The 27,072-nt window shown below is 38.7% G+C and overlaps 3 protein-coding genes across 3 annotated transcripts in view; all 3 read right to left on the reverse strand.

Annotated features, from left to right (window-relative positions):
• Positions 1–6,301: 6,301 nt before the first annotated feature.
• On the reverse strand, positions 6,302–9,570 carry LOC139718659 (testis-expressed protein 264-like). The gene is made up of 3 exons (XM_071630117.1): positions 9,319–9,570; positions 7,925–8,152; positions 6,302–6,598 (listed from the first exon to the last, which is right to left on the reverse strand). Exons 1-3 carry the CDS (start codon positions 9,568–9,570, stop codon positions 6,482–6,484), a joined length of 597 nt encoding a protein of 198 aa, XP_071486218.1. The 3' UTR covers positions 6,302–6,481.
• A 1,434-nt stretch (positions 9,571–11,004) lies between these two features.
• On the reverse strand, positions 11,005–16,342 carry LOC139718636 (testis-expressed protein 264-like). The gene is made up of 3 exons (XM_071630096.1): positions 15,976–16,342; positions 14,211–14,438; positions 11,005–13,453 (listed from the first exon to the last, which is right to left on the reverse strand). Exons 1-3 carry the CDS (start codon positions 16,234–16,236, stop codon positions 13,337–13,339), a joined length of 606 nt encoding a protein of 201 aa, XP_071486197.1. The 5' UTR covers positions 16,237–16,342; the 3' UTR covers positions 11,005–13,336.
• Positions 16,343–22,731: 6,389 nt separating this feature from the next.
• Positions 22,732–27,072, reverse strand: part of LOC139718660 (uncharacterized) — a 132,409-nt gene continuing 128,068 nt past the window's right edge. The window contains exons 9-12 of the mRNA XM_071630118.1: positions 25,925–26,128; positions 24,690–24,819; positions 23,380–23,838; positions 22,732–23,018 (exon numbers count right to left, since the gene is read on the reverse strand). Coding sequence (XP_071486219.1) covers positions 22,732–23,018; positions 23,380–23,838; positions 24,690–24,819; positions 25,925–26,128 — 1,080 coding nt within the window. The remainder of the gene's footprint in view (positions 23,019–23,379; positions 23,839–24,689; positions 24,820–25,924; positions 26,129–27,072) is intronic.

Consider the following 27,072-nt stretch of genomic DNA (forward strand, 5'->3'; position numbering starts at 1 on the left):
GATATCATGCTGTGTGTTGATAGTGTATGAATACAATAAGTTGTACTTGTCGTTGGGGTATTATGGACTTCGCAGTTGTCATGGGAATCAAATATTTACCACTCTGTAAATCTGTTTTGGGAGCGGGTTTATTTCGGGGGTGTTTTTACCACTGTGCCTGACTGCCTGAGTCACTTTTCAGTCAACGGTGCAAAAAGTGAACTGAGTACTTTTCAACTGACAAAATGAGTCGATTTGGTTATTTACAAGGTCCGGCTAGTGATTCATGCCGCTTTCAGGGTTGGCATGGAAACAAATATTATTTTTGTCTGTAAACGCTGTAAATCTAATCTATATGATGATCATAGTCATCGAAAACTGCTCATTGGACGTCGGGCACTGAAGAGGCAACAGACGCTCTTCGATGCACGATAAATGTCCTCCATCGCCATTGATTTCTGAAGTCAACTCCTTTGCAAAACAACAGAATGACCTCAGCAGGTGGAATGGAGTTAAGCTCTCATTGTCCGTTTGATGCTGAGGTACGTTTATTATCACTTTCTATTGAAATATCGTATGCATTCTATACTCTGAAGGTAGCCACACTGCAGAGTGATTATTCATATGCTTTGAGGTAACAGTGCTACAAGTATATAGGCCTATACAAGAGCTATACTCTATGGTAACAATATAGCAATCAAGAGACTCTACAATGTGTATGTGAGGCATAATATGCATGATGTATGATAGCCTATAAATAGTAGTCCAGGCACATAGGCCCTACTATAGATTACATATAAAACATATATGGGTCTTGTAGGCCTATTCATAAACGTCATTTTCACATTTTCTTTGAAGTAATGTTATCATCAAGTCTTTTTAATGACACTGCATTCCTTACAATAAGAAATATTTTTGAAAAATTATCTATTTTTCCTAAACAAAGTAGTCCATTCAGGACCTGCTTTTCAAGTGAGCCCTGTTACAAATTTCAAATTTTGCAAATATAAATCACATAGTACAACAACAACAGAAAGAAAAAGTAAATGGACATGTAGTAACATACGATATATCATTTCAGAAATGACATTTTCAGTAATAACGTTTTTTCTCTGATTTTCAGCAGCCTCACATCTCTAATAAAAGTGTCTGTTTTGACGTTTGATTTCTTCATTATTATGGACACAACACCTAATACGCACATGTAACTGTCGTTCTCATTGTCTATAAAAACCGAGTAATGACTACATTATTTATGTAATTGCATTTCTCTCAATCTTTTCTCGTTTCTCTCCCTCTCTCTTTCTCTCTTTGTTCAGTTTCAGCAGCTGATGAGACACCAGTATGTTGCAGATGTCGACAGCGGGCCAAAAGCTCTGTCTCCACTTCTAGTAAGATGAGATTTACGTGCATTATACATGTATTGCGATTCCAATTATGATGTTAACCTGTAACTGACAATCTCAACCATGCACGAACCATCATGACTGAGGGGGAAAGCATTACGACCTAATTATGATGCGGCTGCAGTTCATTAATCCGAAAATGAAATAGGGTTCTTTATTCCGAAGGTTCGTTATTCCAAAGGTCCGTAAATCCCAACATGAGATAATTAAGCTTTGTTATTCCAAAGATTCGTTAATCTGACAACGAAATAAGGTTCGTAATTCCGAAGGTTCATTTTGTATAATATCTTTACGCGAATTCCTTACATTTTTTTTCCTGATTAACGAACCTTCGGAGAGTACCCTTCGGAATAACGCCACTAATGTTCAGATTCACAACCCTGTTTCATTCTCGGATTAACGAACATCTTGGTATAGGGAATTTGTGTGTTTCGGAATAACGAACTTTGTGTCATTTTCGAATTAACGAACATTCGGAATAACGATTCTGATGATGCACGTGCACACAACATTTCATAATAGGCCTCAACAATGGACTGTATGATTGACGTCTGCAGAGAAAGGGTGTGTGTGTGTCTGTGTGTTTGTGTATGTGTATGTGTTTGTATATGCATGTATGTATTATGAATTGTATCAGGTGGCCTACATTATGTGTATGCCTGTGTTTAATAATTGTATAGCGTCTAAATGGTGGATCGTATTGTGTACTATACACGAACATTATTGTAGTCCTGAGAAAAAAACAGCCGGAAATTATTGCTACGATATCGATAGAAAGTAGCAATGAATGACTGATGAAAATGTAATGTAACGTAACCATGGTAACAATGACTGCCGTTGAATTTGTGTACAGAATTGCCCAGACGGAAGGGATATCACTTGTCGATCGGGTCAAGACTCTTTGGCCGACGGATCCCACTTCGCCAATCTAAAAAACGAGGCCCTGCAAGTCTTCATGAGGACATTCAAGTTCTTGGAGGTGAGGTTGAATCCATCATGCACGATTATACACACTTTATCTGTATTTTTTTAATGAATATCAGGGGGAGTTTAATCAGTACTAAAAAAAAAAAAACTCAAAGAAGCCTCAAAAAAGCCTCAAAAAAGCCTCAAACTAAAGGTATAATCACAAGTAAATTAAAAGAATACTATACATACGAAAGGTGACACTATAGTGATAGAATGATGTTTGCTGAAGTACTAGTTTATGCAGGTTTTATTGGTTTTTTTCCTAACGTTGGCGATACTACTTTAAGATGGAAACTCCTTCCTATACTTCGTACTGCAATCCACAAATAAAGGGAAAGAAAAGGGGCATACTTTATGGAAAGGAATATTGACATCTACCATTCTAATGAACATGATGTATTGTGTCAATATTCCGCAATCAAACGTCTACCATTACAACTCTATTTCTAATGTTTGTCAATCTGTATTTTAATTTCTAGGACCAGATAAACGCTCTTCTTGAGGAGAACGCAGCTCTTCGAATGGAGTTGAGGGCATCGAAGCTCGTCTCTCAGGTACAGATTCCCAAGGACAGTTGACAATCAAGTCCATGGTTAAAATCTTAGCCATGAAACCAAAACTAGCGAGAGATAATCATCATGTTATTGCACATGCGTGTGTTAGTGTGCGTTGTAAAATGGGCTTTAGATTCTCTGCAATCTGATTGGCCAATACTTTTATTGTCATGCATTTATTTAACTGAGATCCACTCTGAGCCATGCGTCCGGTAAAATCCTGAACGTGTGGCTCAAGTCTTGTATAGTGTTGTATAAGGTGTACCGGACGCATGATGTGGAACTTATGGTTGTATTTCAGGAATTTACGGGCCGATTTTATGATACAAATGATGCACGGCCTATTTCATGGATCAGTGAGAACTGAATGCTCTCGTTTAACAGTCTAAAACCCACTCTATGTGCTCATGGGTTTAAACAGTTCCAAAGTTAAACTCGCGCATCCAATTCTCGCCGATCCACTCTGTCCTGTGCATCAACCATGGGATGAAGACGATGAATTTTGGAACATAATAAGAAGAGACATTGGAATTTACGCATGCAGAATTTTCATAATCTACAGACTGGACTTAAATTGTTTTCGTCAACACGCTGCTATTCATGTTGCAGAATTTTGCTTGCATTATTTTATATTTACTGTATTCCTTTTCGTACACTTTCGTTGCATTCCTTACAGGAGAGATCCGTTAATCCAAATCCGGCTGAAAGCAAATCGTTCACCTGAAACCGAGATCTTTCTGGCCTGGATCGAATGGAAAATGTCCAGGCTATCAACGATTCAGATGTATTTGTCACTTCCGGGTATAAACACCTCTTGGAGACCTGAGTCTACCTGACAGAGGGTGGTTTATAATATTCGCATCACTTGCTCTCTGATGAGCTCGAGTTGATACGTACAAGCTACAGTGTTGCGGCATACACTGCCCATGTGCTGTCAAGCGCAGCACGGAATATTCAAATCGCTCTACAAGCATTGTTATCTTTATGGGTAATTTTTATGGGTATGCATCTTCTCGTACCATTGTCTCGGGAAGAGACCCTCATAATATCCATATTTATACGCATTACTTGTAATATAAGTGACTCAGAAAAGAGGCTATGTATATTGTTTGTTTCAGTTTTGTCTCAACAGGCTTATCTCATCAAGACCTACAGGTCCTATACTATTCTGCAGAGAACTGCTTTAATGTATGTATGTAGGTTAAAAATATATATATATATACACGTGTATATGGAGATATATAGATATATGCTTTCTCCCTCTCTTCCTCCTTTCATGACATAGCCTTTATGTGGCTGCATGTCTGACTCTTTCAACATAGAAAGAAAATTGATGAACACCTCAAACTCAAACACACAACTCTTATTGGTCCTCGTTCACACTTAAAACCATGTTGTCAGTCCACATTCACCTGTAAATAGTGATCGGTGTATATACTGTGTTTATATTTCGACAAAATATATTATATCCTCTTGTACTTTACTGAAAAGTATACATTAAGTATGTATTCACTGTGTGAATAGAGTAACACAATAGTGGTGTATATCTCGCCTGATCCTTGTTTTTCTTAGAGTATCTCAGTGTACTGCATGGTAATTCTTCTATTCAGATATTATACGAAAGCGATGCGTGACTATCGAGACCGTCAGGTAAATATTAATATGAAGTTAACAGTTTGACACGTCATTACCAGCAATTATTAATTTGAAAATACATGTCGGCATTTTTTCAAACAAAATACTATAGTTCCAGCTTTGAAGAGATATTCAATCAAGGATGGGATTGTTTAGTCATGCAGTTTTACCGATGAATCATTTTATTTGCGTTCAATTCATCATCATCGTCGCTGCATGTAATACATTCATATTGTGAAGCATATAACATTCATTTGTAAACATCCTTGTATTCGTCACTGGTATATTCATCATAACAACTTCTGTTTAAGAGATGCTACTGAGGATAACGTTATATAACACATAAAATGACGTACCATGATATAGAATTGTGGTGTCTTCGGTGAATTCCTCTTTTCGTATAATCAAAAAGTTCGTTGAGCATGATAGTTATGACTCACTATAATGAACGATGTGTGCAATGGTACATGAAATTGTTTCTTTTTGGGTCTTGTACGTCAGGGGCTATCCTCCCAGTCAAAAGCTCTATACTTGTGGCGATGGTCCCCCAAATTTCAAATTTTTAAAGTGTTTTCTCCGTCAGTACTTCCAAGATGACATATTATGAGTTTATGTTTACCTTACTGTCTTTGTGTTTCAAAAGAAAATTTCAACAGAAAACATGAGAATAAACTGTTTGAATTATAATTTTGTTGTCTGTATATCTTATATAATGTTGTATGTTGTAAAAGCGCTTTGATCAGGTTCCTGTAAAAGCGCTTAATAAGATAAAATGTTGTTGTTGTTGTCGTTTTCTTCTTCTTATTATTATTATTATATTATTATTATTATTATCATTATTATTATTATTATTATTATTTCATTATCGTTTTTATTTCTACATCTATGCCTACGTTATGCACATTTATACACGACTGTACTACATAACATATACCGATGCATCGTATATAAATCATATCAGGCCAACACTTTGTCAAATTTTATTGCAATGTATTGACAGTGGAATGCCGAAATAAAACTAAATTGTATTGAATTGAAAATAATGTTTTGGTCTCTCCATGCTTTACGCTATATTGAATGAAGTAATTCATTGTAAAAAAGAAATCCAATCCAACATTAAATCATTGCAATTTGCCTCCTGAATTTCCTTTAGGTAGTATAGTGTATGTTTCTGCTTTAAAGGCAGCAATAATTCACACGCAAATGAAGAAGGCCTAAACTTTTATGCGAAAATCATGATAATGACGAATGTTAAAAAATTAAAAGGGCCAAACATGATTGATTTGTTTTGACCACACCATCAACATGGAATGAAGTTTAATACATTAGTTCTGCGTTTACACACACGTTTACTTTCACATATAGACGGCACGAAAAATCAAAATGCATATAGCTGTCTCGCAAACGTGGAGCTTGCAATCGCAAGCTCATCTATATACAACAGGTGACTCTGTTTTGCATGATTATTTTTCATTAACAGACGAAACTGAGAAATCATTTCGGACCATTTCTTATTTTCCAACATTCTTGGTGGGAAATAAGAAACGTTGAAATCACATTCTGGGTCCATGCTAGGACAAACTTGGTCATAATCAAGGAGCAAGGAGCAACAGAACACTTTTTTTAACGTGTACGTGTGTGTGTGTGTGTGGGGGGGGGGGGGGTGGGGGGAGAGGGGAGACCTGCAGACGCCCCCTCCGGTTCCAGAGCTCAACGACCACCATGCATATACGTAACTATAATGACATGCGCCTATAATCAAAGTATACACATTAAGTTTGAAAGGGATGACCACATAGGTGTGTAAATGGAACCACGAACTCATCTACACGACACCTCTGATCAACCTGAGAGCCACAACACGGAAGTACGTGATGACCACCTGCGCGGATTGTCAATTTCTCTTCTTCCAATAAACCCGCGCTCGCATCTCTCCCGTTACTTCCGTCGAGCTTCCGGCACGAGGTAGGCGTCGTGATCGCTTAGTGGCCGATAGAAGTAGACCATGTCATTTTCGTAAATTTCGATGTGAGTGGGTGCATGGAGTCCTTGCAGCTGTGTGACCAAATCATAAGAAAAAAAAACACTTATATACAAATATTGTCAATAAAGTGTTGCTGCTTCTTCAAGAACATGATTGTTGAACTTCAGCACGAAATTGGGCTCATTTCCGCTCCTGCGGAACATCATGGGGAGTTTGGAAACAAAGCCCAATATCATTTATGAACGTTCCGTTCTAGAGCCAATTTTCCATTACATTTTTTTTTCTCATGAAGTCCGAGTCTAAAATGTAGTTTGCATGAGCATGCTGCTTTTAGGTCACAGGGATTTTTCCGATGGCCAAGAATTATTTTTAATTTAATTACTGAACAAAATCATCAAGGAGAAATATAACGCTGGCAGGAAACCGAAGATCAAATTGAATGAGATGTTTAACAGTCATGATCATTATCATTAAGGTTGGTTTAAGACGTGTACAGGTTCTTCACCTTTTTACCGTCATTAGAGTGAAAACAAGAAAACTGAACGATTGTTTCTTCTATATAGGGAGAGTGCACTACAGACCCATTATCACGGCATTATGTGCCTACAGTTGGGGTAGAGACAAGAAAATAATGATATGCATTCATATAATGTTCTTTAAGTGTATCCTTTATTTCCCCTTATAGTCGTTTCTTGTTTTGTTACATTATCTTTGTCCTGTTCTCCTTGGTTGTATGCTATTGAAAATACTTGGGAATCAGATTATATAATTTTGTGCATATATTTTGCTACTGTATAGTTCCAGAATTACAAAATACCATATCGCCAGAGGCCATTATCCCAATCAAGCAAACTGCTTATTGACAACGGTATTATCCATCTGTACCTAAGGTACGTTAAGTGTACCGCGCGTACATATAAATACAAATGTACACTATTTATGATTATATATATATATATATATATATATTATATATATATATATATATATCATGTACAGTACTCTCTGAGCACCCTCATGTATAAATAATGGAAGTGAACGATATTGACTTATCAAATTTATTTTACTTTTTTTTGGCACAAGTAGAGGAAAATTAAAACAAACAGAAGTTGAACTGTTACTGAACATCAAAACGTACCCCTTTCAGTTATTGTTAGATCATAAACAAATCATTTATGTACAACACACACGTCTTAATCATGTAACAATATTCTCAGTATATACATAGAAAAAGAGAGGGAGGGAGGAAGAGGGAGGAAGAATGTACATTGTATGTCATTTTTTACCTCATGATGCACGGACATGAGGAAGAACAGCCGTCTGGCTGGATCATGTGCCGTGCTGAAATAAATGAAATGAAATGAAATGACATGACATGACATGAAACACGCGTTTACTTTGATTACGTTGTCCAGCTTCGGAAAGACTCGAAACAAAACGCAGAAAGTGGAGAGAAACCATCGCAGAGGGAACTTCGTGGTGACGGCCGTCTGCATGGCTGGAAACTCGGCCAACCGAAACCCGTCATCTTTCAGTCTCTGCATCAGCGTCTCGTCGACATTGGGATCGCCATCGTCCTCGCTGAGTATCGTCCCGATGGCGTAACGCCACTCGTTCTCCGGAGTCTGATGAAAAAAAAAGAACAACACAATTATTTAGGAGGTGTGAAACATCATTCATTCCGTCTGCGATGAAACGTTTCGTTTCTTACCTCACCCTTCCCCATCATTCTGGTCTCTTGCTCATATAAACAGGGCGGATAGGTCTAGATTATTTCTTCAGAGTGAAAGCTTTTTCCACTCACCTAAACATGCACTCAGGGCATTTCTAAATGCAAAGTACTTTTAAAATCAGGTCTGAATGTATCAGTGTTGCTATGTCGGGCAACATATGACAAAATTTCCGGTTGTCCCTTTATTATATGAATATGCATAAAATTTGACAGAATATAGTTAAGAAATCAATTAACTTTCTCTTCATAGCCATATCATAGCCTAAAAGACCAATTCGGTTTGGGTACTGTTTTTAAGGTAATTTCTAGGGGCTTCAATTAATGCCAAACAAAAGAGAATAAATTTATGCACTGACATGTCAATGCACCTGGCTCATTGCATAAATCATTGAAAGTACTTTTGTTGTTCTTTGGAAGCCCCCATCCCCCACCCCACCCCCACCGTTACAGTGCTCTAAAGTCGGATTAAAGGTCTATTCATTGATAGGGAGGCACGTGTCAAGGAGAGCTCCCTTAAAGGAGACCTCCGAATGATTTTCAGATTTTTACATTTAAACAACTATAAATTAGTTATACTGAGGACAGAGTTTCAGAATTTATGATAATTGGGATGAAGAATAAGAATATTTTCAAAATTTATAACAAATCGAAATGAACAAGGATGATGACATGGCAGAGTCACTATAAGAATGCATGAGTTGGGGCTCAAGGAAGCAGAACAAAAGAAGAAGGTATGCATAGATTATACACAGGTGAACTCGCAAGCAAGCGGTATTGTAATGGAATTACACTGCTACATTTCTGAAATGTGTGAACCTCCTATGTCATCATCCTTGTTCAGTGTAGGCCTAATTTGTTTAAGGTTTTTCAAAGTATTGTTTCTCTGCTCAAGAACCACAATAAATTCCACAAAACTGTACATGGGGTTGTCGATTTATGTACTACATGATGTGAAATTATGAAAATCGTCTGGAATGTCCCTTTAACAGCTCTTTGGTCCTACGATTTTATAGGCCCATCATTACACAGTAACCACCATAAAATCAGTGTCACACAGACCGTTTTCGTGTCATCATAGTAGAGCCCGATACTGCGCCGTTCGGGAGCTACAGCCTTCACCCTCTTGAAGAGCCGCGTGGAGTTCTTGTAGTGACCGGTGCTGTACAGGTAGGCCAACCGCAGGTGCCCGACTGGGTGCTGTCGGATTTCGACGACGATGTCATAGAACAGACCGCTGTAGTCCAAGATGGCGTAAATAGCATAGAGAAGGATTGCTATAATCGCACCATAAAATAAAAAGAAACCAGCCATTTCAAATCGTGATATCGCGATGAATTATGACCACGCTCAGTTTGAATACCAGCCTTTGACACGCAGCTTTGTGTTTACAATATTATCATAATGCTTGACGAGTGAGCTCAAGATTTCGCAGGGCATTCAAAGAGATATTTGCATACATATTACGGTATTGCATACACATCGCAAACCCACTCAACCATTTATCAATTGTAAATGAACCTTTGATCGCGCGCGAAATTCTACTGTATTTGAAACGAGACAGGCCCTGGGAATATTGAAAGGATACGATAAACTCGACGTGGCGTCACAAAGGCGCCACTGTCCTAGTTTCAACATTCTGTCTGCTGTCTTGACGTTGGTGGCGTTCGGCTCTGAGTGCAGTTCAATCCTGTTCATCATGCATGGATTATTTCATCCGGACATCCGTCAAGGGAGTGTAACGTTTTGTTTCAGTGAGGAATCTATTTCTTACATCTACTTTCTTGTCATGCATGTACACAATGTCATAATCATTAACTGTGCTGATTATTACTTCTGCTGCTGTAATGTAATAGCTTGAATTTACTACACACTGAACCCATGGAGATGATTATAAAGTGGGGAAAGCTCGCTTGCCAGTGAATTTACCTTTACATATGCGAATGTGATAATGACATTGAAATTTAATTCAAATTGATTTATTGCATTCAAATAGGCACATTATCAACAGTATGAATACAGTGTGGGCCTACTTTGTGAATATCTTCGTAACAAATGTTTTAAAAGGAACTGTCTCAGGGTGCTAAATTTCACATGAGTGATTTGTAGTAAAAGTTGTGCTTAATATTTTTGTTGGTGCACTAAATTTTGTGTGCATGGTGCTGGGTGTTTTAACCAACATCAACTGGTTAAAAAAAATGATATTGTAATTAACAGCAAGCGATTTTTTGCTAACATGTATTGTTAATGAATTATTATTTTGACAAAGGTGCTCTAAAATTTGTGAACTAAAAATAAACTATTTGTGTACAGCATGACAGGTTTCGGAGGAATTTTTCTGTTATATTCTCTGTTGTAATTAATATATTGTTTGGCCAGCACGTGGACTACTTATTACTGAACATTATATTACATGTATTATGTAGGCCTATATGATATATATATATATATATATATATATATATATATATATATATATTGTATAGGCCTACTGATAATTATATATATATATATATATATATATATATGTATAGATAGACATAGATATTCTATACATAACATTGTACATTACATATAATTTCATATACATGAATGTATATCCGCACTGTGTATATTAGTGTTGGTTGATTATGCTAGATTATGACCTGACACCACTTGTATACAGACACAAAGGCACACACAAAAAAGACCAAGATCTTCAAGATGTTGCAAAATATACAATCAAGGTTTAGTTATTCCATGTACAAGTGTAGTCTTTGTACATCCTGCCTGTTGCTGCTTATCATCATGATTGAAAGCAACGTCTATTCGGACTTTTAAATGACACAAATCAATTCTCCACAGCGTATCATGATGATTTTATTTATGCAGTATAGTATTTGCCTCCTTTATTTCCCAATGAATTCAATATTTTGACATTAATATGCAAGCAGAGAAGAAAATATGTCTCCTTTGAACATAAGAAAAAATTCTTCGCCTCATTTTTAATCCCTGTATAGAAGACACGAAATATAGAATTGCCTATAGTATCGGACGTCGTTGTTTCATATACAGGTTACACACTTTAATACAAACACTGCACAGTCCATCAAGGCACTACAATTTTACAGTTTTGCAAAATTTTATAGTATATATCTTAACCAGAAATCATCTTACTACATCCCAATATTTTTTCCAAGATAAGAGGGCTGTATATTTTTACAGAGCTGCAAAAAAAAAAAATCAAATTGTGGGTACTTGTATACCTGCCGTCTTCGTTTTGGACTCTTGGTCTGCTACACCATCGTATTTCTACTTTTTCCCCTTTTACAAACAATATAGCATAAAAACCAGGGCATAAATATACAACAAAAGTTACGGAAACCATTTTTACAGCAAGATTTATGTACATGAAAGGTCTATATTGAAATAGTTAACATTCTGAAATGAAGGTATGTGTAGTTGATATTGCAAAATATAGTAAATGGCGTATATAATTACACAAAACTCTGTGACTGCTCAAATAACCCAATTTAGATTCACTGATTTCGTATATAGCTAGCTCACATACTTACTTATTCGTGCACGGTGAATCCCGTGTCATAGGTATACAGTGCAATCTCTTTATGACAAAGTCCACGGGACGGGCAATTTTCTGTCGCTAGATCGAAACTGTGTTTTAACCGGACAATGCTATTATACATACAAATATTAATGAAAATACAAAAATCATGCATATTATATTGTATACGTTGTTTATTGAATGCTCATCATGCGCTGAAAAGCAATATTAGATGTGACGCTATCTCTCACTAATTTCGTTTTAGTTTTGCATTTTAGAAAGAGCTAATGAAGTTGTTTGTATTTTCGATTTAACAATAAAAAAACACCTCCAAAAGTTCGTTATTCAGGAGTGTCATTATTCCGAGGCTCGTTATTTAGAAAGTGAAATAATGTTTTCATTCCGAAAGTGTCTTTTTTTCAATCCGAAAATGAAATAAGGTTTGCTATTCCGAAGCGTTGTTAATCCGAGAATTAAAAAGATTCGTTATTCTGAGTATAATTAATTCAATAACGGCATAGGCTTTGAAATTCCGAAGGCTTGTTGGTATACTCATCTTTTCTCTATTTCCTTTTAACTTCACTATTCACTTCATTGTGAAGGTTCGATATTCCGAAGGAGTTTTTTTTTTCAATTGAAAAATGAAATAAGGTTTTGCTATTCCAAAGCTTCGTTAATCCGAAAATAAAAAGGATTTGTTATTCTGAAGGTTTGTTAATCCTAAACGGCATAAGGTTTGTAATTCCGAAGGTTTGTAAAATGTACTCGCAAGTATATTCATCTTTTCCATTCACTTTTGGATTGACGATCCTTATTTCATTTTCCGAGAAAAAGATAACGACGATTAAAATAATTTTCGGATTATCCCAGCATATGTCATGTTAGGATTAACGAACCTTAGGAATAACGAACCATATTTCATTCGGATAAACATTATGATAACGCATGTTCCCCCTCGGAAACACAGGGAGCGAAGGCAGAGGGATTTCTTTATAAACGTACTAAAATGTGAAGCGTACGCCCATGCTAATGTTGATATCTGTTAATGTTTGCTACGCTATGTAATTTCGGAAGCGATTCTCATTTCGCATCATATCTTTTGAGTCAATGGGGCGCGGAAATGATTTCGTTATAACGAAAATGTTGCTATTACCGTGTTTGTTGCGAGCGAATTTTGCATAGACAATAGCATAGACTTTATGGGAATTTCGAGACCCGATGTTAGACCACCAGTGTAAATGAAAACCTTGTAAAGAAATGAGAAGCGCGCATTTAATGAAAACCCTTAGAGACACTATAGGCTATACAGTGTTGCTCCTCTAAATTTAAGATGTTTACTTAGTCTTCTTTTGTTGCTTATTATCGCGGTTACTCACAATTTCTAAAGATGACATGCTCTTGGGAGCATGTGAAACAAAAACAAAAAGCTGTAAAATTAGACCGTTCCTCCCATGGAATACCGTTTTTTGAAATACAGGTGATGTTACAATCAAGACACAACGTTGCTCTTCCTTTGCTTAGTCCGGATCAATTCCCGCATTACGCCCTGTGAAACTCGGGTACGAAGAAGGCGTCATGGTCGGTTAGCGGCAAGATAAAGCGGATTTTGGCACTCTCGTACAGCTCCAAACATGGCCCGACGTGAAGACCCTCTTTCTGCAAAGAGCATAAATTATGGGGGAAAATAATAGTGAAGAATGATAACTACTTGCAGCAAAAAAATCAAACTGTGTTTCCCGTTCTTGCTTTTCGTCTTTCTCCGAACACAAGTCAAGCAGATTTCCGACTTCGTTTATATGTTGCATCCATTTGCAGTTGAATGTTTGTTTGTCCTCTAAATTTTCTCTTTGTTTGGGGATTTTTTTACTGTTGTTTTGGCAAGTAGAGCTGGTGAAGCAAAACACCTTTGCAGCATACTAAAATGAATGTCATGAACACACACACGAGCTGTCGAATGAGAAACAACCCGGAATATGCATGACACTGCGTATTCGCCAGTTTCATCGTAGTCATTAGTCATCATTCGTATCTTACCCCATGTTATAAGCGTCATATTCATCATGATCGTTATGACTGTAGCATTTCTTTAATAGATTTTATAACTCATTATCTTTAACGAGTATACCTATACATTCTAAGAAGAGCAGGTTCGACTCTTCACCTTTACCACTGAGTATTACACCGATGGGAGCACCTTCAAAGGTACAACTTTTCAAATTTTTCGACTGTGTCACAGTGGGAGCACCTTTACAGGTACAGAACTTTTCACCTTTGTGGTCCGAAAGTTGCAAAGTTGCACCCGTAAAGGTCCTCCCAGTGCCGGACAATGGGAAAGGTGGTAAATTGAACCTATCTGAACTTAGAACTGGCAATCATTATCAAAACCATGACTGACACAAATCTTGCAGCTTACCTTTATCACTCGGTGCAGTTTGGGGTAGACACGAAAGATGGCTATAAAGATGGAAATAAACCAGGGAAAGGGAAACTCAGTCCCAACGGCTCGCTGGATGGCCGGGAATTCGGTGATGCGGAATCCGTCCTTCACAAGACGCTCCTCCACCAACCCGTCATCGCTCTCGAGCGCGTCGTCTTCGCTCAGCACCGCGGCGACCAGGTAGCGCAGTTTACTTGCAGCCGTCTTTATAAGGAGGAATCAAGAGGTGGAAGAGGAGGAGGAGGTTAATGAGGAGGGAGATGAAGCAGAAGAGGAAGAAATGGGGAGATGAGGATATGAGAAAAGAATATAATGGAAGAGGGAAGAGGAGGAAAGAGAAAATGAGCAAGGAGAAAGCGGAAGACAAAGAGGAGGAGGAGATGGATGTGGGAAGACAACACAGACACAAAACACATGCTTAACGATATACTCTGCTAGTCCATGTACTGCAAAGAGTTAGGTGTTAAATATAAAACATCGGGTTTGTGTTATATTTCCGGTGCTCAATTAAGTCACTTCAAAATACATGTATATTTTTAAGTATAGGTAATTAAATAGCTGTGGAAACATTAAGGGACTACAACACAGTAACAGCAGAGAGTGTGGTCTCCTATTCACACTGGGCGAGTGTTATACCATTGAAATTAACACCGGTGCAGTGCCAAAAATATCACTAGCGACTAGCGGTGTCAAATTAACCCCACGACGAAGTGCCAAGTGAACACTTGTCAACATCATCACAACATCATTTTTTACACCCGTTGATGTGGTCCTGTATTGACACAGGTTTGTGTTAGATTTATCAACCGTGGTGTTGAATCTAACACCGAGCTATTTGCGGTGTACACATATACATCGATTCATAAAACACGAAATGAGGGGAAATGTCACAATACATGGTATGTACATGATTATAGGGGCCGCGGAACGGGGGGGGGGGGGGGGCAGTACCCGGAGAATCTTCCCGCCGAAGGGGAGGGAGGGGATATCCGATCTCCCTTTTTTCACCGCCCCGCCCCATAACACGCTTGCATCATAAATGACGAGTAATTCATATACAGTACAATATTGTATACTTTCCGCAGATCCTGTACCATTAGTGCAGTCTACATGATTATCTGATTATGAGAGTAATGACAAACTGTTGAAAATAGTTGCGCTGCACGTCATGGTCATGTCCATGATGTTGATGTTAATGCTGTAGACACCTACTGCAGTTGATGTTTATAGTACGGAAAGCAAATGGCCTATATTTATAAAAGCATAATGGACAATTTGCAGATGAAACATATGCATCAAAAGTGATATCTTGAACATTTTTTTAATCAATCCTTCTCAAGGTAAACAGGACCTTTAATTCCTATCTACTCTGAGTTTTAAGACGGCTTAAAATTGACATGATTATGACAGATAACACTGTTTCCTTAAAGCCAGAAATAAAGAAATAAGCAAATGAAAAACATTATTTTCACTGCCTGTCACAAAAAAAAAAGTTTTCTCCCCCCCCCCCTCCACGGGGGGGGGGGGGGGGGGGCGGGGGCGGTTGGGGTGGGATGGGCTGCTTGCAATTCCGCAGATACCAAGCAACCTGTCGGCTCCATCCATCTGGTCCATGGCAGGTCAATTAAAAAGAAATTCACAATTTCATTTACAATGGTATGCCTTTAATTGTGAATATTTACACTGAATCTCAAGCTCAAGTTCAAGGAGAGCAATTAAAGCGGGCTTGGGACCTACTTACAGTTTCAGTGTCGTCGTAGTAGATCCCCAAAGTTCGATGGTGTGGTGCGTGTTGGCTCACACGCCCGAAGAGCGGTCCGCAATCTTTGTACGGGCCCGTAGCATACAAATACGCCACGCGCAGTCGACCTACTGGCTTGCGATACATCATAACCTTGATGTGCACGAAAAGGCCACTGTACGCCAGGAGAGCTATGAAAATCAGCAGCAGAAGCAGACCCGACACAATGCCGACCCCGTACTCTTGGAAAATATTCTCCATTTTGTGATAGCCTGATGCTACTGCGCGAAACAGTCAAGAAATAGTACAGTTTGCTGTCAATTCAAACGTGTGCACCGTCCGTCTGCCTCTGAACATCCGTTGCCAATATCATAACCTACTAGTATATTTCATGCAGCGCGCTTGCACTGAGCCCGCCAATCATGAAAAGGAAACCAGCAAGCAAAACTGCCAACGGTTTCCTTATCAGCTATCTGTGAGTGAAGGTTCCTATGTCACAACGGAAGCATAAACAGACCTTTGATCATGGACGAGAGCGTGCTAATACAACTAGCATTGGGGCGAGCAAACGTGTGCATAGCAGAAATGTGTTCAAGCGAAACGTACAAAGTAAATTTAAAGGCCTTCAGTTTCGATTTTGCATTTGAGATACGTATATATGGGTGGTTTTGAAAAGGTTCAGAGGACTAAAACCGAGAAAAAGAGATCCAGAGCATCTCCCCCACCCTGCGGATCATCTTGCCGCATTATGGAATCTATTTCAACCATAACGGACGGAAGAATGGAAAAATGTACACAATAGACTTAGACTAGAGATCATGATAGGCATCCCCATCCCCTTTAAGGGATAAAACTCGCACGAACAAAAAACCAATTCAAAATACACATTGTACATCTGGAGCACACACTCCCAATTCGCTATATTTTGGTAAAAATAAATCCACAATTTCTCTTTCACGAACGCATGCACGCATTCGCAACTTTATCATGTGTATATTAATATTTTATCTAAACATTATGTTTTGATGTCTTTTTGATATCTTTTCAATGTTTTTTAATGTAAACAGGCTGACTGCACCATCACCAACCAGTTAATTCTCACAGCACATCCCACCCCATTTTAGCTCGGAAGGAGCTGATTACAATACTGTAAAACGAGGAATTTTTGCGTGCATTTTAATTTCGCGAATTTCGCGAGCGCCAAAATTCGCGAAATTAAAATGCACGCGAAAGCTTTGTAATTTGTCTACACTACATGCATTGAATGCCAGTAGCAATTCGCGAAAATTTCATGCCACGAAAAAGGCTGTCGGCTCCAATTCGTGAAAATGTCATACCGCGAATATATCATGTTTTACAGTATCTTGTGAAGGTACATCAATCATTGCGTGGTGTAAAGTGTACGTGTCGCTGTGTGCATACACGCCATGAACAGGAAATGGTATTCAGCTTAGACTGTAAAGAATTATTGTAATAAATACAGTTGGAATATCTACCGTCATATGGAAAACACACACACACATACATACACACACACGCACGCGCGCACACACACACATTAGGTAAATATTCTCCACCTTTCCTGGATTTGTCAGAGAATGAAAACAGCTGGTTGAATGAGTCTATTCTATTCTTTCTCGGTGACGCAAAACTTGCGCGATATTGATATGCCCGCATCCGAGATAGAGTATAATACATGTACTATGATTACATACACTCTACTACTTTAGGGCCCTTTTAATGCATAATACTATTTATGATATAATTCTATGACCCGCATCAATGACAAAATCTATATATCATCCTGGCTTTGTGTAGGGCCTATTATATTTTTAATGCATGCAGTATATTATACATTTTGGTAGAATATGGGTTCACAATCAATAACCGTAAAATAAACAATGCATTACACCAAAGATCGTGATTTACTGTTGTAAAGGGTGTGTGCAGTTCTGGTCAAGGTGAGGATTTAGCTTTGAATGTTTTGCAGGATATTCAGAAACCACTCTATGAGATGTCAAAGAGCATGCAATTCTAAGGGGTATCAAATGCTTATTTGATGAAAATTGGTTTTTAAATGGCCGAGATATCCAAAAACAGAGTGAAACAAAGAGATCCTAAGGCTAATAAAAGGCGTGGCCTGTAGCCTTTTATTATTAATCTTTTTTTTATATCTCCGCCATTTGAAAACCAATTTCATCAAATAAACATGGAATCGTTCTTAAAATTACTTGAAATTACATGCTCTTTCGCATTTCACAACAGGTTTCTCATTATCTCACTGACGAATGTTCAAAACATGAATCCCCACCTCAACCAGTATTGTACAGTCCCTTTAAGCCAAATAGGATGATACTGAATACATGTACTATGACACCTCTGATTGTGTGTGAAATTGTAATCACAAGTAACAGTTACTTATTGGGACTACATGCATTAAAATGAGTTGTTCCCTGTCGAGTTCGTATAAACTGTCTGCCATATTTACTTCAGCTTCTTGCCTCCCTCCTCCTTTCTACTCTCTCCCTCTCTTTCTTTCTCTCAATTCTTCGATTGCTTCATTTTTTTTTTTCACTAGCTGCTGACATTTCGTGTCAAGTGTGTGTAACGTTAATTCAATAAACTTACAGACTAGTTCTCAAGTAATTTCACACAAGAAACACTTGCTTTAAAGGGAAATCATTTATTCCCTTCTGTGATTTTTTTTTCAACTGGTTTAGGCCTGATGAAATGAAGATTGAAAAAATGACATAATAGTCTTTACGATCAGTACACACTCTCTTGAAGGGCATAAAGAAATGATAACACTGTAGAACAAGTTGTTTGGTTAAGAGAATAGTTTATTCAGATATTTTCTAGCAAAATAGAAATCTCATTTAAAGCCCAGTCTCTTCACCCTAGTCGCAAATAACAGACACAAGTATTTCATAAGAAGCGCCCTCAATGTTGAAATAATACTAGTCAAACAGTGACCAATGTAAAATTGCATTCATAAGTAAATTTTCGTGCTAGGCAGGGTAAGAAGAATCTCATGTGTTTCAAATCCCATGAAATCAAAATATAAAATATCTAGTATCACACATGACAAGCAGAAAATTTGTGTACTTTTATTTTTGTGCATATTTCATGTCACATGAAATGTGCCCAAATGTGGTTTCCATGAACACTACCTCTTAATATCTGGCAGCACTCGCCTATCACTGCAAGCTCCTTTTGTCAGCAAATTCTGCAATTCTATGTATTTAAAGTACGTCATCTGTGAATCACGGCACAAGAACCCGTGAATGTTCAACATCACTATGCTTTAATTACCAATATCAGTTACAATACCAGCACTGATGCAGGAAGTTAAAGATGTATATTTACCTTCAAATGTTCAGCAAAGGAATTGTTTGGTGACAAAACTCTGGCTTTTTCAATCTGAATGTATTTTGTTTCTGATTTTGTTTTTCTATACACAAAATTCAGATCTCACTTATTGAGCACACCAGGGAAGCTAAAACTAAATACTTTTTTTTTCTTTCTTTCATTGTATTTTCAGTCATTTTGTTTTGTTGTATAGCTCCATGAGCTTTATTCAAATGGAAAAATGGTGCTATGAAAATTTTATATATCGGTATGTATGTCTGTAAACATGCATGTATGCATGAATGTATTATTATTATTTACTGTAACCAGAACACATGTGGATATCTCAGCCTGTATGGCCTTTTCAGGCAGAAAAACAAAAATGTGAATAAAGCTATATTATATTATATCTTTTCACCTTTTCAAGTAATTTCTGTGTCACAGATTAATAAGAACACATAATATCTTCTAACAAGTCTCATAGAGACAGAGAAATTCAAATCTCATTCATATTTACATTTTGGTTCATTTTTGTGTAGAGCTGATTGAGGAGTTGTATTCATGGGACAATGCAATCATGTGTTCAAAACAAAACCAAAAAATCGTGCTATACCCAAACACTTTCAGGTGATTAACTGACAGATCCAAACAATCATAACTAATATCTTTCCACATGGCATGCAGCTGGCTAACATTATGATGGCAGAAGAAACATTTCATTCAGCAACACTCGTGCTTTGCATTTGTGGAATGTTCTAGGCACGTATCATTTATTGTTGTAGGTAGTAGAAGAACAGGCCAATGAATTGATAAGTTCCCTTGTGCACCATTTATTGATTTGCATACGCATGGCAACTTTGCCAATCTTTGGAAAGGTGAGAGGGCCATTGAAAATGAATGAAAGAATAAAAAGTTTCAAGCAGCATCATTCATTTCCTTCTTCTTTTTTTTTCAAAAATGAATGATGAAAATGGCCATTAACTATAGACAAAGAGTTCTCTAAACACATCCAAATGCTGAATTCACCTGTGAAAATTTCAACAACAGGCTGTCATCTTTCTCAAACATAGGCTAATCTCTTTATCTGTATTCACCAACCATCCGAATGAACTTATTTTGTGACTATTAACTATCTTTAACAATGTTCAAAATTGCTTTGAGAAAGAGAATGTTCAGTATCTTTTTTTTATTTTCTGAATACAACAGTAATGGACACTTTGATTAATAAATAGGAAAATAATCTACAATACTTTTCAAGAAAAGAGTTGATGCACTTACAACACTGTAAACATTGATCAAATCATTAATAATACACCATACTAATATAATCAGCTGACACTTTCAACGGTGTAAGGAATATTGAAATTTTGATAAATTCTCCCTGAATTCAGGCTGACAATAAACTATATACACTGTAATACATATTCTCCATAATGGATGACAAAAAAGCACCAATGCACGTAATTTACACCCCCAAAATCACTCTTCTCTTGAAAAATAACTCCATGTAGTCCGAATCACCTTACTCTTCTTGTTAAACATTCAAAATAACCAAATATTTCCGTACATCCCCTCACTTTCCTTAAAATTCAAGAGGTCCTTCATTTCTTTCAACCCTGCTCTTATTCCTACTGATCGAGAAACACGACATGCCACTGGTTTCACTTATGCCAATCCCACCCCTGGGCCCTCTGTAATCTTACTACAACAAGATCAAAATAATTTTTGACTGCTTCTCATGACATGTCAGAGAATTGCAAGACACAAAACACAATATGAATACAATTTCTACACCAGAAAAGAAAATTGGAATCACACGAGGAGAATGCAAATCATATGAAAATGGCTGATAACGAAAGCGTAGGAGTAGAAATGTCCAAAGATATCATATCTAAATTGCCTTCTGAAACTCCCAAGTTACCACAGATTACCAGGTGAGAGCCAAGAAGATATCAACACAGACTCTTCTGTCTCTCCAAATTAAGTTTATTTTCAGGTAATTTAGTTCAAATTTTCTGATCCAGTGACAACTGAACATACCCAAGAACCTTTCTGGCCTCTAAACAATTTGGCTGTTTTCCAGAATGAAATGTGGTGCAACAAAGTTCACACATTCTACCAAATTCCCTTCAATGCTCACGACTGCAAGCATTGTCCTTGCCTGTTTCAAATCAAAATGAAACATTTTTTGTGTGTGTATTTAGCTTGAGACAAGAAACAAGAAATAGTACAAATCGTCGGGTGCCCGTGCATTGGCCGCTAACGCAATACAATTTGTATTGCGTTAGCGGCCAATGCACGGGCACCCGACGAAATCTAGTATTATAATTGTTGGGAAAACAATATCTGTATGGAGATATCTGTTATTCAATAGAATCTGAAAGTGAAGTTGAAAGTGAACTTGTACTTGTCCCATTATAGCTCTCGGGTAATAACATTCAGTAAAGAGTGATTACAGCTAGTCTTATGTGTTAGGAAACACTGGCATGTCAAGATTATAATGCTTCTTACATTTTCTCTTTGCAACAGAATGCTTGGATGACTTCTGTTGAATCAAGCCCGACCCTGAAGAATTTCATTACACACAAGAGTGTGGTTTAGAACAACAGACAAACAAACAGACAAATGGCACAAGCTGAACAACAAATGGGCCACCTGGATTGTTGTGCACTGCACAAAAAAAAAAAACAACAATAACAAACTTATGTTTCAATTAGGTGACACCCATGGTGAATAAAATCTGTTTTTGTGTTGGACACATTACTATTCTTATCATCACAGCACAGATTAATGTTTGCCAAATATCCAGCTACCGGGCAGTGAATTTGGGGGAATCCATTCAGTGTCAGACTTTCATCATCACTGACAGCAATGCCCAACCCCCCCCCCCAAAAAAAAACACTTAACACAAGCGATTATCACAAAAAGAATGTCATGAATACTCTCGTCAACTTTGATTCCACCATCCATAAAAATCTCCTTTGCTCCTACATCTCACACTAGTGTATGTACAGTAGCAAACACGCAGTGCTCATTTACACAACCTCCACTAACCTCTGTACTAGTGGATGGAATGGAAATCCCTCATCTATTAAATCATTCCTGTTGATCAATCACTGACACAGTACTTAAGCTTCAAATACAAAATTTTGTATACAAAACCTGCACAAAATACATCAAATAAATCTTGCATACTTGTAATGGATCTCATAATATATATATAAAAAGGACGGTACTCTGAAGACATGGACGGACTTCTCAGTCGTGCCTCAGATCTCGATGACACAATGATTTTTTTGGAAGTATTTCATCACAGTCACACGGATTACAAGGGTAGACACTCCTACTCATGGCATGTAAAAGACAGTTTTCAAGGTGTTGCAGACTTCTCTTTCCTTCAACCCATGGCTACGATCCTTTGGGAGCCGTAGACAAGATGGGCTTCCACATGAATTCCTGGCCGTGAGCAAAGTCTGCCCCGCCCAGGAGCTGGATGGCCGGCTTGTGGTCGGTGAGGGCCGTCATGGTGAGCGGCTCCCAGCTACTCCCCTTGCTGCTGCCGGGGCCGCGGCTCCTCCTCTCGCTGGCCCGCCCGTCCCGCGGCGTGATGGGACCGGTTCCTCTAGAGGAACCACTGGTGGATGCTGTCTTGCCGATGGCATCTGGTGCTGTTTGTGATCGCAGCTTTGGCTTGCCTGTACAGAGTGATACAGAAAGATAGACAGATACTGTAGATAGAGATGGAGATCAAATCTATTTCTAGCTGGTAGTGCTCCTACATATCATTGCCACTTCTATAAAATACATTAAACAACTTGACCCATCAGTACATAATGAATATTCAAAACAGTGTTCCCATAGCATATCTTGCTCAGTGCATTGTCCGAAAAGTCTGAAACTCGGACATTTTTTTATCATTTTAATCATCTACAGTGCGAATACAACAATTTGATCTCACTTAGAATAAAAATTGCCAGAGTTCTCAGGACTAACTCTCACAGGTTATATTAGAGGAAGCTGCTGTCATTAGGGACTGCAGAATGTTGATGTATTTACCTCGTCTACTAGATAAGGGATCCTCACGGGGTGTGATCTTCTCGTTCGACCCCGCCTCCATCACATTAGCACCTGTCACCAGGTCACCTGATGTGTCCTGGGCTGCGATGTTCTCCATAAAGTGGCCCTCACATGTAGCATCCTTCTCAGTGAGGAAGACCAGCTTGGTCTTCTTGGGAGCCTTGGCCCCCATCAAGCCGTCCACCGGCTCCCCTGGGCTGCCCCCCTGGGCCTGGTGGTGCCCTTGCCCATCCCCCTGGTGGGAGTGCTGGGGGTGGGGCGGGTAGATGTCGATGTCCTCTTCGTCACCCAGGGCGAGGTCCGGAAGGGACTGGGAGCTGACCGTCCGACTGCCCAGCTGGGGGTCATCTTCCAGCACCTTGAAGTGGTTGTCACCCTCCTCTTCATCTTCCTCTCCTTCCAGGCCGTCATGACGACCACTGTCTTCCTGAACCATGTCTGGATTGAATGATGGAAGCAGACATTCAAATCTATCAATAGGAAGTTATACATTTGAATTTGACCACAAAACCACTCATCTAAAGCTGCGAGGTATTCTGTGACACTCTGTGATATCCTCACAGTTTCATCCGAATACCTGTTTCTCCTGCAGAATCTGCCCCAGATCCTGTTCGGGCAGCTTTCATTTGACTGCTGATATATTTCATCACACAGTTTTGATGGTGCTTGCATGTTTGCATCGTCAACAACTTTGACTTTTCTTCTTGTTGATTGCTATTAACCTGATGCCTCTTAGATATCCAAAGTCCTCAAAGGGTTCAAACAGGGCACTCTCTGCTCCTCAAAGCAATGAATTTATGTCATATGCCTTCTTTAATGCAGAATCATACAACTTCAAGGAAACCAAATCCTAAATATAAATGTCAATAGAGTGAATGCAGCCATATCATAACATATCAGTGAAAGTTTGAGGAAAATTGGACAATTAATTTCAAAAGTTATGATTTTTTTTTTGGCAGTTTTTGTGCTGTCATCGCTGGATTAGAAGACTACTAGAGTACATGACATCATTATGGACAGCATGATAAAGAAAATAAAAGGAGAATTCCACAAAATTTCATTTTTCATGAAAAATGCACATTCTATCAACCTTTTACTGACATATCATGGGTACTATTATTCCGCCTGCTATCTGAAAGAGGTAAGTCAAGTACTTTTTCATTACACTTGAAATATGAAAATATGTTGAATTTTTGTTATATTTTCTTTATATTGATGTCCAAAATGAAATTATGAGGTACTGTATAGTAGTCTCCTTATCAAGTGATCTTCAAAAGGAAATTGCTTACCGATGTCGTAGCTGGTGACATTGTCTCCTAGCAAGAAGGGTTCCATCTGCTCCATCTCTGAGGCACTTGGCAGCCATTTCTTGTAGCTGAGCTCCTTCTCCTCACTCTGAGTATCGTCATCACCATCATCCTGTAAAATTTGAAGGGGACAGTGATTACTAGATAGCAGTGTTTTGGTTGCAGATTGGCATACTGAAAAAGTGGATATTTTTGCACGACTAATTTTTCGCGCTCGGCTGGGTAAGAAGAGTTTCGCATGTTTTTGATTCCGCAGAATCAAGACATCAACTATTGGAAGATAGGGCAAGCATAAATATTCGAGTGCTTTAATTTTCAATTTTCGCACAAAATGCGTGAATATTTCAAAACCACAAAAATTTCCACTTTTACAGTAGACGTCTGGAAATGGATGACTTGGTAACTGAAATCAATTAATATGCCACGGATCCAGGGGAGGGGGTGCTCGAGGGTGGAGGGGCTGCTTTAACACCCACTACACATCTAGGAGTTCCAGTATCTAAAGGTACTGTGGTCTAGTGGAGTGCACACTGAGCTGTCAACAAGAGGGTCTATGGTTCAAGTCTTACCACAGCATTTGCATCCTCTGAATGTGATATTTACCCTTAGCACTCCTCTCTACCAAGGTGTACTCAGTGTAGGTGGTAGGAAGCTGAACATTAAAGGTGACTGGGTTTAGTATGTGTGTGCATGCCTGAAAGTAGCAGGCTGGCAAGAATTCTCAACAGGGTGTGGAATGAGCGCCATGTAAGTGTGCACCAGCTCCATAGGTTTGTGGTGCACTACATAGACTCTTCCTTGGATGCGTGAAGTCCTGAAAAGATGCGTGAAGTCCTGAAAAGAAGCGAGTTGTTTCATGTTTTGACCAGCACATTCTGGCCTTTGTCACATTTTTAGGACCAAGCTCAAGCCAGTAAGATTGATGTGGTGCATCAAACTAATGCAGCTGGAGCCTCTCACCGTGCCTTCAAAGAACAATTGTACCAGTAATTGTGGTTTTGATTCCAGTGATCAGGGCAATAACAGCATGTTTTCTAAACTCAATGATGTGATGGAGAAGTTCAATACAGGGAAATCACAAGTAATAGAATATTTGGACCACTGAATTCAACTCATCAAAAGCAGTACATCATAAGTGAGCTTGTCATAACACCTGTAATTATCATCATCCGACACACATCCTACTTGATTTCTATGATTTGGTGCCACACACTGACCACTTGAATCCAGGAGGGCAGGTATCTGAGGGGTCCTTCATGGCCCTCCAGGTTGTTGAAGTCCGGCATGGGGTTGTTATAGAGCAGCACCCCGGTCTTGTCCTCGTTGGCGACCGCCGCCCGGAACATGAGCTCCATCCGACGTTGGATCTCCTTCACCCGCTCTCGGTAGCTGTTATCCTGCAACTTCTCACTGTCGGGCACCTGGGTGGAGCAGGATGGGGTGGAGGGGTGGGGAGGGATGGGAAAGGATGGGGAAGAAGGGATGGAGATGAGGGGTGAGGAGGATAGGGAGGGGAAGATGAGATTGGCAGGAAGATGAGGATAAGTTTAAGTTTGGTTGTTAGGAGGAGGACGGGGAGTAAAATGTGGAGGGAAAAGATGAGTTTGGTAGGAAGATAGGAATACGCCAAGGGAGGATGAGTTTGAGTTTGGTTCGAAGGAGGAGGATGAAAATGCACAGGGATGATGTGTTCAGGAGAAGGAGGAGGCAGAGGAGCAGAGGATGGGGAGGGGAAGATGAGATTGGTAGGAAGATAGGAATAAGCAAAAGGAGGATGAGTTTGAGTTTGGTTGGTAGGACGATGTTGGGAAAGAAAATGTGGAGGGAAAAGATGAGATTGGTAGAAAGATACAAATATGGCAAAGGAGGATGAGTTTGAGTTTAAGTTTGGGTGGTGGGAGAAGGAAAATGCAGGGGGATGTTGTGTTTGGGAGAGGTGGAGGTGTGAAGGGAAGGTTTGGATGAAGAGAAAGAAAAAAAATACAGTAAAAGATGACAACATAGGAGGAGAGATGGAGTGGAGAATGCAACAGATGTTCAGTGACAGCAGACCAGCCAAGGAGAAGGAATCTTCAGGATCTCATATCATAAATGATGTTAGGATAGCAAATTCTTGTCAGGGTAGCAAGTTCTTGTATCAACACCCAATCAGGAAGCAAGACTTGCTGCCACATCAAATTTTAATGAAATGGAACCCAGTGGTAGCTTAACACAAATCACCAATATTGCCTTTCATCATTGTTAATCAATGTGAGATACTTGTACTATGACTATGCATTGACCTTTAGTGTGCATCTTTTTTTTCTTTTTTTTTTCTTTTTTTTTTTTGGGGGGGGGGGTTTGGTGTCCCTTCACCTCCATCATA

Source organism: Diadema antillarum, unplaced genomic scaffold, assembly GCF_040938485.1.
Source record: "Diadema antillarum isolate AM-2024a unplaced genomic scaffold, OU_Dant_1.0 scf00000098, whole genome shotgun sequence".
In the NCBI taxonomy this organism is placed as follows: Eukaryota; Metazoa; Echinodermata; class Echinoidea; order Diadematoida; family Diadematidae; genus Diadema; species Diadema antillarum.